This window comes from Lynx canadensis, chromosome C2 (assembly GCF_007474595.2).
Source record: "Lynx canadensis isolate LIC74 chromosome C2, mLynCan4.pri.v2, whole genome shotgun sequence".
Lineage (NCBI taxonomy): Eukaryota > Metazoa > Chordata > Mammalia > Carnivora > Felidae > Lynx > Lynx canadensis.
The window spans coordinates 147,541,867-147,556,027 of record NC_044311.2 but is presented as its reverse complement, the minus strand read 5'-3'; the positions used below and the strand labels follow the sequence as shown (position 1 = coordinate 147,556,027).

Here is a 14,161-nt window from a genome sequence, read left to right as displayed (position 1 = left end):
ACATTAAAACCCATACATAGCAACAAGCGAGGTTGAGATGAGAGAGGACCACAGGTCTGCTGAAATCTTCAGGGAAAGCTGCATGAAAGCGTGTGTAACATGCTGGTGAGAAAAAGTGTTAAAAGTCCAAATGAAGGGAAATCTGGCAACATCTCCAGAATTACCTATGCGTTTACTCTTTGACCCAGCAAACCCACACCTAGGATTTGACCCTGAAGATACACACCTCCAGCAATATAAAAATATACATGCTTCAGTTCATTCATCATTGCTACATTATTGGAAATAACTGAAATGCACACACACAGGAAACCGGTTGATATATTACAGTATATCTTCTAGAAGGAGTACTATGTAACTGTAGAGAAAGAGAGAGAGAGAGAGAGACAGGGGGAGAGACAGAGAGAGAGAGAGATCTATAGAATGATATGAGTGATTTCCAGGATGTGTTGTTAAGTGAGAAAAGCAAAGAACAAAAGAACATTTACAGGTGGTAATCCTGAAAGTAAGAAGGAAGAGAACATAATTTAAATATAGATATGCACACTAAATATAGATATATTATAAACCTGCTTTTTTCCCCACAGAAATAAATAAAGGAAGGATGATAAGAAACTAACAAAACAGGTGAGCCCAGGGATGAAGGAATAGCACAGGGAATAACACGTCTCTGGGTTCACTTTTTTGTATGGTTTTGGCTTTCAGAACCTTGTTCATGTGTTACATACTCAGAAATAAAATTAAAGTCCACAAAGAAAGGAGATCCATAAACTGAATAGGAACAAAAACAGATACACCCAAGAGTATTTTAAGTAAGTCACATACCCACATAGGAGGAGTAACGTAGTACTCAGGGTCTAAACAGCAGGGACCATGAAGCACTCACTCCTGGATTCCAAGGACTGTGTTTGTAGTGGACATGAGTGTGGCAGCTGTGAAAGTACTTTCTTTGTTTTCTAGGATTAAAGGATATCAGACCACCTCTCCTCGCTCACCTTGTTCACTGCATGGAGGTGAAAGCCTGTGGCCCTTTGGGGACCCACTGCACTCACGAAGGCTTCTCACAGAATGCTCCTCTCTCACAGTGTAGATCAATCCAGCCTACTCATTCATTCATTGATTCATCGATTCATTCATTCGTTTTTTTTTTTTTTTTTTATTCATCCAACAAATAATTTTTGAAGAGAGGTACCTAGTAAGGCCCAGGCCCTTTCTAGGAATTGGTGTCACAATTGTGAAAGAGACAGAGAAGGTTTCTGCCCTCACAGGGCTAATATTTTAGGGCAAGCAGACACTAAACAAGAGAACTAATCAAATGATACCTCATGACAGTAACTGCTGTTAAAAAATTAAAACAAGGTAGTGGGAGGGAGAAGATGGTGGGTAGGAACAGGTGGGCAGAGGGAACTACTTCAGATGAGGTGACATATGAACTGAAACCTGAAGGGTAATCAGTCAGCTCGCTATGTAAGGATCCGGAGGAACTATATTACAGGAAGAGGATATACCACGTGCAATGACCCAGAAGTCAAGAAGAAGCCTGGCCCGTTTAAACAGAAAGGTCAGTGAAACTGGAATACAAAAATTGAGGAAGAGAGAGGTGGAAAATTAAAGATGAAAAAAGCAAGAACCAGCTAGTATTGGGCCTTGGAGCCTTGATAGGACTTTAGATTTTCTTCTCAATGGGGAATTTAAAATAGATTTACTTTTCACAGAGATAGTGTGGGCACTGTATGAAGAATGAAATCTAAAGGGGCAAGTTTGAAAGAGACTCTAAGTCAAAATGCTGACCAGTGAGCCCAAGTGAGAAGACAAATTAGGACAACAGCAATGGCAACGGAAAGAAATGGCCAGATTGGGGATAAGGTCTGTAAATGGAGCCAAATGGCTGCGCCGATGGACTGAATGTGGAGGGCGAGGCAAAGAGAGGAATTGCGCGGGGCTCCCAGGAGCTGGACAGACGCTCAGTGCCATGAACGGAGGGAGGGCGGAGAGAGAAGGGATGCAGGGGAGGGAATGGGAATTCAGGATGACTTTTTCAGTTTTTGGTAAACAAGTTTGGCAAACTGATCTTTCTGGGGGCCGGAAGGCCCTTCTGACATAGGCACAGAGGTATCCTAAGACACTGCGTGTTATACAACTGTTGGCCCTGCCCCCAAGCCCCTCACTGCAGAGATAGATCACCAAGCCATTCTAACATTTGCCTTTAGGTCCCAGGTTCCTGCCTTCTCTCTCTGGGCCCGCTTCCCGGTGGGCCTTCCTGCCCTTCATTTCTCTCCTTAGGAGCCTCTAATCCCCATTTCTGTGGCCTCTACTGCTTCTGATGTCAAACCCTTCTTCATTCAAACTCTTTTTATTTCTTGGACCATCCAGGCTCCTGTCCATTCCCCTCTGCTTTCTTCTCCTCCCTCTCCACAAGAGGCCAAGGTTGAAACTATAAACATCTGGAGTTGCCAAAAGGATACAGGATATTTGCCAGATCCCTTCCAGCTCCTTATTAGTAAGACAGTTTCTAGGAAGCTGTCTCATCTTTGGCACTACACATACTAGCTTGACTCTATCCTCTGAGAATTCAGGTTTCCCTGTATGGTTAATTGGAGATTGGGCTGGATAGGTTAAGTTGCCCCAAAGGATCAGTAGGTTACAGTTTTAAAAGTTCACAAACTAGTTAACTGGAATATAGTTTCTACCTGAAACAAAATCTATACAGGTTTATAACACATATTCCCCAGCAATCCACATCATTCATGTATTCGAACTGAAGTCCACAGCAAAGAAAGTAAGTCCCAGAGAGATAGCTACTATTATAATTCCAAACTCCCAATCCAAAATTTTCTTCTTCCCCCCCCATGACTGACAAAGGGACTGCTCAAACCTTCAGACTCAAACCTACTCCTCTTTCCACCAAAAGGGGCATGGACCTTCCCCGGCACCCCACCAAACCCACAAGAGAGCACAAGAATAGCATGACAGATGGAAAGTGAAAACTATTTCATTAGATCAACTGTTATTGCTTATACATTTAAAAACCTAACTCTGGGGGCACCTGGGTGTCTCAGGTAGTTAAGTGTCTGACTTTGGCTCAGGTCATGATCTCATGGCGTGAGCTCAAGCCTCACATCGGGCTCCTTGCTGACAGTGCGGGGCCTGCTTGGGATTCTCTCTCTCTCCCCCTCTCTCAACTCTCTCTCTCTCTCTCAGAATAAACAAACTTTAAAAATAAATACATACATACATACATACATACATACATACATACCTACTCTGAAGAGGTCAAGTATTGCTCAGGGTTACCAAATAAGTGTCAGTGGTAGGGCTGAAAGATCTTACTCCTACTTTGCACTATGCTATTCTGTCATCTTAGCAGGACAGCTGTGGTTCATGAAATTTATGATTACTCAAAGACATTTCTTTGGGGAAAAGATACTTACTTAGAGGCATGCTTCCCTCACCCCCTAATAACAATTCTTGATACAAGGAAAACATGCCATCACAAATTTATTTAATGAAATGTCAGAAAAAATTAAAAACAAAGAACAGTTTTGACTCAAGCCAAGGCTGCCAATTCATCACTTTTGTTGTTAATACAAATTTTCACTATAAAAATAGTAAGTTGGAAAAATGACTTTAATATGCTTAGCTAAAAACAGTTTGGAAAGCTGACACTAACATAATTGCACAAAAAAAATGAAATTTACTAGATAATACTTTATTTTGCCCCATTATACTCATTTCTACACGGCAATTTTTATACTGCTATTAACTATATATCCTTCCACCAGACTGCAATTTCTATGGAAGCATGGATTTTGTCTATTCTGTTCACTGATGTACCCCAAGCACCTATAATAGTCACTGACCCATAGTAGACATTCAATAAATATTTTCCACTGTTGACAAATGTAAGGTGTCATTTTCTTGCAGCATAACGCACCGTAAAACTGCTTCTTGGGGCGCAGTCGGTTAAGCATCTGACTCTTGATCTCAGCAGAGGCCATGATCTCAGTTTGTGGGTTCAAGCCCCACACTGGGCTCTGCGTTAATGGCATGGAGCCTGCTTGGGATTCTGTCTCTCCTTCTCTCTGCCCCTCCCCTGCTTGTGCTCTCTCTCTCTCTCCAAAGAAATAAACTTAAAAAAAAACAAAACAAAACAAAACAAAAAACCCTGCTTCTTGAATGAATGTTCATAAATTGGGAATATAGCACAAAAGCAGAATTCAATGGAGGAAGCTATATCTGGGAAAGGAAGGTTCTAGTGAGTCATCTTGACTGACGATGTGAAATACAATCATCTGCCAGAACACAAAGCAAATGAAAGCTTCTTACAGTTAACACAGATGTCACATGTCTCTTGAATTTAAACTCGGGCACTCAACTGCTAGGGCAGTGCCCCTGTGCTCACATGAGCATAAGTTCTTGCTCTCCCCACCACTCTCCCACCCCTTGCAAACCTTTTACTTCATTTTAAAAGTAATTCCAAAAACCTTGGTTATCTGATTTTCCCAGCTCAAAGTAGATCAGAAGAGCTAGAAGGGCATCATAGGAGGAGGCTCACCAATTGGAAGAGACAGTCTGGCAGCCGATATGCTGACAACCAGGAAAGAGAAAAGAAAGCAGACACCAAAAAAAGCACAGGAATCTGGTATCATTTAGTTTCAATTCAAATATAGCCATATACAAATGTGTGTGTGTGTATATGTATGTATGTATGTATGTATGTATGTATGCGTATATATGTATGTATATGTGTATGTAGATTTCCCATGAGAGTTTTACTATTCTGAACACAGGAAGTGCTTTTCATACTGATGATACTTGAATTAAACTCCCTACATTCTGTAGACTCTGCTTGAAGGCAACAAGGAACTAAGTCAATCTTTATTAATTTCCATATTATAAGAAAGGCCGATCATTTAAGGGGACAAGTAATTAGCTGGGCAATTTAGTTCTATGGAATACCCAATCCCTGACAACGACAGCAGGTACGTTTTTGGGTTTTGTTTTGAGGGCCTATTACACACCAGGTCCTATGCTAAGTCCTTTATACACGGTTTCTCTGCTAATGTTCTCAACAACCCTTTAAGGAAAATATATCTTCCCTTTTTCTAGATGAGAAAACAGGTCAGAGAGGATAAATACATGCTCTAAATCATAAGGATAGAACACCGTACAGCTGGGATTCAAACTCAGGAGTGTGATTACAAATCCCGTGCTCTTTCTACTGCACAGCAAGCTGACTCCCCAACACTAATAAGCCCTGGAAATGAAGTATTAACTGCAAGAGCCGCACTGTGTGGGAAAATGTGACCTCTTGGCAACAGAACTCAGCGTGACATGACCAAAGTCGTAAACTTAAAATCCACAATTATATTTCCCACTTTTTTTTTACTGGCCCTTTCTTTCCTGTGGGTTCAAAAGAATGAATGCTTATTTGTGATAGTTAATCCAGGAATTCAACAATATTTACTAAGCATTCACCTTGTACAACACTGTAATAAATACTAGTTATTTCACTATTCCGCTGGTGGTTTCGCTACTGACCCTCAAATATTTTCCTTACCTTTTAGTCAATGAAAGATACAGAACCATTACATTATAAAGCAAGAAATGCGGGACTTTCAGATGAGCATGGGTGATGTAAATAAGGCTAAAACAAATTAATGAGAAAATACCAAAGTGTAGATTTCTCCACTGGGAATTCAACTTTTTGACAGTGTTATCTTGCAAATGTCACCACTTTTTCTTTTAAAGTCCCACCTTAGAAAGCTACTTTTCAGAAGTATTCTCTGGTTAAGAAGGAGTAGAGTATTTCAGACCAGAGATTTATGTTCACCTTCTGTATCTTAAGAAATCCTATTACTGGAATATTTTATTTTACCTTTTGCTTATGTTAAGTTCCAACTTACCATATCTGTGCTAAAACAGGCTGAGGTAACCCAGATTGAAAAAAAAAGTTTCTAGCTTGATCACCTGTAAATTAAATGAAAACAGTTTCAGGAAACAAACAATAGCTGACCGGTATCTTCTTAGAGCAAAATTGCAAAAATAAGAAAGAGGCTGGCAATTCTGCAAATACTGAATTAAATATAGGATAAAAGCCAACGCCTATAAGCAGCAGTAAAATGAACCCATCAGCACTGACTTTAGAACTTAGAACTTAACACGTTAGCAGGGGTAGATTGTCCACTCTAATTAATCTGCTATTTAGTAAGACGGGAACAGCTATGACAAAGCATAGGACATATGACAAAGCACATCTATTTAGGAATCCTCAAGAAACTGATGACCCCACACTTCTACTTTTTAGGTTCTCTGCCATTCCTAATATCTGTACTTCAAACTGTCGGTACATCTGATACATTTATGGAGAAAAAGTAACAATGATTACAAGATTCACATCAGTGATTAACAATTAATAATTTAAAGATAACGGGGATATACACACACATAAAAACAACTCTCCAGGAAGTCTAGATCCCATTTTTTTTCCTAAAGCTAACTCCTAAAGAGTAACCAAACAGAAAAGATAATAGATAAGGCAAGGTACAAAAAAAACTTTAAGGATACAGCAATGAGAGAATTCTGTCGTTGGCTTTTTTTTTTTTAATATTCAGAATCTGTTCATTTATTTACATTTCCCAAACCAGTTCAAGATCAAAATTAAACAAGCATTTTAATTTAAGGACCACAGCCCATTGCTTTATTACTTAAAGAATGTGGTACATTGATTCTCACCAATTCCCATCAGCGATATGCCCAAAACAAGTGGCTTGACATCCATTAAGGAATGCAAAGAGGCTTGAATGCATTATAGGAAATGCAACTGAAAAAATACAGGCTCAAGGCTAAGGCAAATGTCCCCTTGGCCATATGTGCCCACCTCAGCTTCGCATAATAGATTTTCCACAGGTATATGCACTGCTAATAAGTAAAAATGTAAAAATACTGTTTCCACTTACCAGTAATAAACCCAGATATTGGCTTTAAACTATGAAACTGTTGATCGTGCTTTGCTCTTTCCTCTACAGTTATGGCCCAGATATCCAGGCTGCCTAGAACCCAAAGAAAAGACAAAGAAATTATTCAATGAGAAAAGAATAACAAAGTGCTCACACACACTATTTCCCTAGTACTTTCAGATTCTGTCACTATGTTATCAATTATTTGATCGATTAGTATCTGTTCGTCCTTGGGTGTTACGCATATAAAGTTAGAAAATTAAGAGTAAAACAGGCCAAAATAAGAAAGATACCAGCACAAATTCTTTTATAAAAAACTTGCCCTATAATCTTATAGTTAGCAGGACTATTTAAAGACATAAGTTAATAATCATTTATTTATATAAACTCAAGCAATGAACCAAGTGAAAACTACATTCTCAGGTGATTCAAATGCCACACGTGAACGTTATGAAAGATCCAGAGCTTCACATTTCATATCCCATGTGATTCCATGAAAATCTTTCTGGAGCGACAAAAATATTGAAATACTGGATTGTACTGATGACATACAACTCTGCAAATTTACTAAAAGTCACTGAATTGTACAGTTAAAATCGGTGAATTTTATGGTATACAAATTATACCTCAACAAAGATGTGCTTAAAAATGGGTATCCTGAAAAAAAAAAAATTGCAAACCAAAGAGACTGGGCTTTGGTTCCCCTTCAGTTTCAGCTCTGAGACTGACCACATGCCCTCTCACTTCTGTCACTTCTGAGATCTTCCTCACTTTTAGTCCTAGGTCTCCTCAATGTGATCAAAATAATCTCAGATTATCCATAGACTGAAGACCTTCCAAAGTTCAGATACTTTCCAAAAAGCTGGGAACAGGCAATAAAATGTGAATGTGGCTAGCACAAATGCAAAATGTCTGAACACTGAACCTCTCCTCTCTACGGGGTCTGGTGGGACAGTGACAGGAAGGGTGGGATTCATTCAGCCATGGGAAACATATTTACTGACTGCCTCCTATGTGCAGGGCCCAGCGTCAGACATCAGAGACACCGTAGTAACTGAAACAGATATGATCCCTTCACTCAGAGGCCTTCTAATCCTACAACTTCTACTGCCCTCTTGAAATTCATCCGTGGAATTAGAAACAAAAGGAAAAGTTGGGGTGCCTAAGTGGCCTAGCTGGTTAAGCATCCAACTCTTGATTTCAGCTCAGGTCATGATCTCGGGGTTCATGAGATTGAGCCCTGCATCAGGCTCTGTGCTGAGCCCAGAGCCTGCTTAAGATTCTCTCTTTACCTCTCTTTCGTGCTCTAAAAAAAAAAAGAAGAAAAAAGAGAAAGAAAACACACAAAACACAAACCTGCCCAGTAATGAGGAAGAGGGACAAAATTGAAACAATAATGCTAATGGTTTTGAAAAGTTTGCATAATCTAGAATATCATAGGGACTTTTACAGATGTGATCAGAGAGGTGGTGATTTGTGCTATACTCTCTTTATGATGACTGGATTAGACAGCTGCCAAGAGTCAGCCATTAAAATGGCACCCTCTCTTTAAAAATAAATAAGTAAGGGGCGCCTGGGTGGCGCAGTCGGTTAAGCGTCCGACTTCAGCCAGGTCACGATCTCGCGGTCCGTGAGTTCGAGCCCCGCGTCGGGCTCTGGGCTGATGGCTCAGAGCCTGGAGCCTGTTTCCGATTCTGTGTCTCCCTCTCTCTCTGCCCCTCCCCCGTTCATGCTCTGTCTCTCTCTGTCCCAAAAATAAATAAACGTTGAAAAAAAAAATAAAAAAAAAAAATAATAAATAAGTAAATAAAATTTGGCCAGTAAATAAAGCCAATATTTAACACTTTAATCATAATATTAGGAAAAATTAGCTGAAACAAAATTTTTTATGCACGCTGATATGTTTCAAGCAGATAAAGTAAAACAAACAAAAACTGTCCTGCTGCAAATCCAGGCTTTAGGAAAAGTACAGAATAAATGACCCAGTCACCTCAACAAGTACAATGCAAAGAGAAAACAGTGAGGAGGCTCAGGAGACACGTGAACTGAGATCAGTGTCTGCATCCTTATTTGAACTGACAAACCAGAGCAAAAAAGGGTCTGAAGACCATCAGGAAAATTTTAACACTGACTTGACAGTTGAAGATATAAAGGAATTACTGTGAATTTTATAGGTGTGATAATGGTGTTGTAGTTATGTCTTTAAGAGTGTTCTTATCTTTTAGAAACACTAAAATATTTGTGAATGAAATGGTATGAAGCCTGAGAGTTGCTTCCAAAGAATCCAGATGAAACAACATTAAAAATATGGTCTTGGGGCGCCTGGGTGCTTCAGTCAGTTGAGCATCCATCTCTTGATTTCCGCTCAGGTCATGATCTCAGAGTTGTGAGATCGAGCCCCATGTTGGGCTCCATGCTGAATGAATGTGGAGCCTGCTTAAGATTCTCTCTCTCTCTCCCTCCTCTGCCCCTCTCCCCGACTTGTACTCTCTCTCTCGAAAGTAAAATAAGGGGCGCCTGGGTGGCGCAGTCGGTTAAGCGTCCGACTTCAGCCAGGTCACGATCTCGCGGTCCGTGAGTTCGAGCCCCGCGTCAGGCTCTGGGCTGATGGCTCAGAGCCTGGAGCCTGTTTCCGATTCTGTGTCTCCCTCTCTCTCTGCCCCTCCCCTGTTCATGCTCTGTCTCTCTCTGTCCCAAAAAATAAATAAACGTTGAAAAACAAACAAACAAAAAAAAAGTAAAATAAATATATATATATATTTAATATATGTATATATTATATACATACACATATACAAAATATATATAATATATAAATTATATATATAATAAATTATATATATAAATTATAAATTATAAATTATATATATATTTATATATATAATGTATATATAAATATAAAATCTGGAATACATTAAAAAAGGAAAATCTCGGAGAACTTACCTCCAAAAGGTGTTGGAAACTGAGCCATGGTTCTGTTACTTTTACCTTGCTAATCGACGCCTGTAATTGAAATGCAACATTTAAGTTTATGAAAACTTCATTTCTATACACTTATAAACACACTGACATGCAGTCTTTAATGATCAGAAACTGATACTAGTGCTGTTCCATATGAAAATGAAAGTTACAATTAAGGGGTTCATTCATTCATTCTCTGCAGCTTCTTAGTGCCAGCTACAATGGCGGGCACTGGAGAATGTGAAGATTTCAGTCTGGTGAGTGATACCATTCGCTCAGAACAGCCTATTATATCACTGAGGTTTTACTTGTTACTCTTTAAATGTACGCCTTTACTTAACTATCTACATATACTAGTCCATCTGCTTGATGGTTGTAACAGCAGCTTCTTTTAATGAGCACTTAGTACAAGCTGCACACTGTTCTGGGTGATTTATAGCTCTTAAAACTCTTCATCATCACAGCCCTATGATATCAGTAAGACAGACAGGTATTACCATCCCCTTATTACAGATGAGGAAAATGAGAATTAGAGAGATGAAGTGATTCAAGCAATACCACACATCTGGTGACTAAGCTGGATTGGAGCAGGGATAGCGAACTCCACAGCCTGCGTTCCACCCATGAAAAACACAGTCTGCAATCACTACTGAGAGATTTTGAGAAAGGCCATAAACAATGTATCCTATGTCAATGTCTGTCCAGAATACCAATCACAAACCCAATGCTCCAAAATCCCCATCAGGCGTTATCTGTTCATGAATAGCCAAGGTGAACCTCGTCTTCTTCCCCAACTAAAATAATCCAAAATTAGTATTTGCTTTTTCAACATGGCAGAGGCATACAGTTAAAAAATGAGTACTAAATATTCATACATTAAAAAATTTAGTTACTTTTAGATATTTACAATTACAGTCCCTTGTCCTAATACTCTTCAATTTCCTATTTTAATCTGTCCATGGATTTTCCCCCCAAATATCATATTTTTAAACTTCCAAAAGCTTTTTCTTGTTCTTAACTCTTTATTCCTAGTACTCTGTCATTTTTTTAACGGACACAACACCTTTTACTCTCCGGATTTTTTGGGTGGGAAGGAAGTATTTTGCTCTTTCATGTTCTTCTGTTTCTTACATCATTTGATTCCTTTTTCTGTTTGTTGGCCGACTGTTTTGGGTCTCTGTCACTTTTGAGGCTTTCCTCATCTATCTGGTGATCCCTGGCTGCTTCCTCATATTTAAGAGTGAGGTACTAAAAAAAATCAACATGGATGCCAGTTCTCTTGATTGATGGACTGCTGTAGATGACAGTCACATTTCACTCGGAGACCTCCAGTGTCAGTACGCAGAGGGTCTCTTCATTCAAGCTGCTCAGTTTTGCCAGAAAGAAGTGTATGGGAGGGTGCTGGCTTTTGGGGAGGAGTAGAAAAGGCAGGAGTAAGTGAAGGGCTATACTTCCGGATGCACACTAAGACCTACTCCCTATATTTTCAGCCCCGACCTTTACTCTTCTGGTCAGAAGCATCTCTGGTTCTAGTGCTTGACCCATCTCCCCAGGAAAAATGGGACTGAAGAAATCATGTTTGCTGGGGATGCAGAAGACATTCCAAAAGATCTGGACATAGACTTTTCAAGAACTTCCGTTTCAGCTACAAAACTGACCTCTGCCTTTGGCAGCCACCAAACACTCTGAATCCTGTCAAGACACTACTCCTGGGGGCTGCTGATTTGTCCCTCATCTCTGCCGCCCTTCGGTAGGCACTAGGTTGTACCTTCCTCTGAACTCGGTTACCACTCTATTCGCTCGGTTTCCAAAAAATTCTTCAGATCTTTTGTTCACTATCTTCTCTACTATTATCTTTCTCCCTATGTGTTAACAACTGCTGTGCTTCCTTTGCGATCACTGCAGATGTGATGGAAGAAGAAAAGATACATGTGGTCAAGCCACCATATTTAAGTGGGGGTCTGTGGATCCCGTTTTGAGGCAGGCCACTTCTCACTGCCAATTCCCTTTACGGCACCTGGGTGGCTCAGTAGGTTGAGCCTCCGACTCGATGTCAGCTCAGGTTGTGATCTTGCTATTGGGGATCCTGAGATCTTAGACCCTTGCTGGGCTCCACCCTGAGCATGGAGCCTGCTTTGGATTCTCTCTCTCCCTCTCTCTCTTGCATGCATGCGCACTCTCTCTCTCAAAATAAATAAATAAACCTTAAAAAAAAAAAGAAATTAGCTGCTATTCTCTTCTTCCACAATTTCTCGCTCAATACGCTATAGAGGTGAGCTTGATGATTTTCCAAAATTTTTTAATGTTTCATCTCACTTAATCTTCATAATGCTCTTAAAATTGACAAATCATACATCTTTTTATTGAGCTTTGCAAAAGCATAAGCTCTCATTTTTTAAAAGCATAGTAATGCAAATATTTCATATATAGAACATGAGAAAACATTCTGTTCTGGTTTACTTCCATTCTTTACTATTTATTGCAAAATAAAGAAAAGTTACTGGTTTATCTATCTTCTTGGTACCCAGCCACTTTACCACATTTTTTTATTGGTGCTAAGGCACTCAGATGAGTCTCTCAGATTTTCTAGATCTATATCCTCTGAGAATAAAGAATTTAAGCTTGCATTATTTGCCCAAACCAGTAAAGCTAGGCTATGTAATAGGTGGAAAGGCAGGAATTTTGATATTGCCCCTGGCTTTCATGGTGATGGTTTTGGTGTTTAATAAGTATTGATATTTCATAACCAATGAAATAGGTTATAAATAGTTCTATCTGCTATTGTGTTTTGGTAAATAGCTTTTGCCATGTTTAGGCAGTTAAATAGGTTATAAATAGTTATATCTGCTATTGTGTTTTGGTAAATAGCTTTTGCCATGTTTAGGCAGTTTTCTATCATTTTTATTTGACTTAAACTTTCATTAGAAAAGCCTGCTAATTTTTTTCAGAGGCTTTTTTAGAGTATTTAATAAGATGACCATGTATTTCTTTTTTAATTAGCATACTAAATTATAGTGATATATTTCCTAACACAAATTATCCTAGAATTTATGTAATAAACCCAACTCAGATATGCATGTTACTCTTTTACTACATAACTAGGTCCAATTTGCTCACATTTTCTTCAGAATTTTTGCTTAAGAAAACATTATACACAATTCTATGCAACAGAGAATCTAGAGACAATGGTTAGATTTCTACTTCACTGTAATTTCCAAACTGATCTTTTAAAAGGACATAATACTTTAAGAGAGCATAGAACTAACTTGAAATGTAAAGGTATAACATGAAAAAGGTCCCAAGAAAAAATAATTTTAGGGGTGAGTTTGAACTAACCTTCAAGAAACAAATAATTCCTTTTACTAAAACAATTCCACAGGTTATGAAATTAGCATAACCAATACTAAACTATGGTAACAAAAGTAGTGACCATTTTCACCTAGATATAATTATATGCCTTACTTTAAGTGTTTCACAGCTATTTTGAGAGTCACAGAGTATAACAATTCCTATAGTCCAAAGTATATATGTATATTTTTTTAAAATTTTTTTTAAAGTTTATTTATTTTTGATAGAGTTCAGTGAGCAGGGGAGAAGCAGAGAGAGAGAGGGAGATGGGAGGATCTGAAGCAGGCTCTGTGTTGACAGCAGCGAGCCCCATGTGGGGCTCAAACTCACAAACCATGAGATCATGACCTGAGCCGAAGGTGAACGCTCCACTGACTGAGCCACCCAGGTGCCCCAAAGTATATTTTAATGATCAGTGGCTCCTTGCAAAGAGTATTTGCTGAAATAAAAAAAAAATAAAATAAAAAAATAAAATAAAAAAAACTTTAAAAAGAAAAAAAAATGGGGCATCTGGGTGGCTTGGTCGGTTAAGCATTCGACTCTTGATTCCAGTTCAGGACATGATTCTCACCTTAGTGAGACTGAGCCCTCCATCAGGCTCTGCACTAAGCATGAAGCCTGCTTAAGATTCTCTCCCTGCTCCTCCCCTGCTCATGCACTCCCTCCGTCTCTCTCTCTCTCTCTCTCTCTCTCTCTCTCTCAAAACTAAGTACGTGCTGTTTACTGTCCTTCCTAGAATTCAGGAAATCATCCCCCACTTCCTCCCTCTGCCCCGCTCTGTGAACCTCTTCCCCAAAAGCCTTCACTTCGTTATTAGCAGCGTCAGACAAAATTTATCTTCTGGCCCTTCTAACTACCCTGTCTGCTTCCTCGTCATCTTAAATCCGTAAGTA

The 14,161-nt window shown here is 39.2% G+C and overlaps 1 protein-coding gene across 6 annotated transcripts in view; it reads right to left on the bottom strand.

Moving 5' to 3' along the window:
• Window positions 1-14,161, bottom strand: part of ITSN1 (intersectin 1) — a 223,966-nt gene that overhangs the window by 145,995 nt on the left and 63,810 nt on the right. For all 6 annotated transcript variants that reach the window (XM_030328381.2, XM_030328377.2, XM_030328376.2 and 3 more), the window contains exons 2-4: window positions 9,903-9,962; window positions 6,960-7,052; window positions 5,907-5,970 (exon numbers count right to left, since the gene is read on the bottom strand). In XM_030328381.2, coding sequence (XP_030184241.1) covers window positions 5,907-5,970; window positions 6,960-7,052; window positions 9,903-9,930 — 185 coding nt within the window. In that variant the 5' untranslated portion in view covers window positions 9,931-9,962. The remainder of the gene's footprint in view (window positions 1-5,906; window positions 5,971-6,959; window positions 7,053-9,902; window positions 9,963-14,161) is intronic.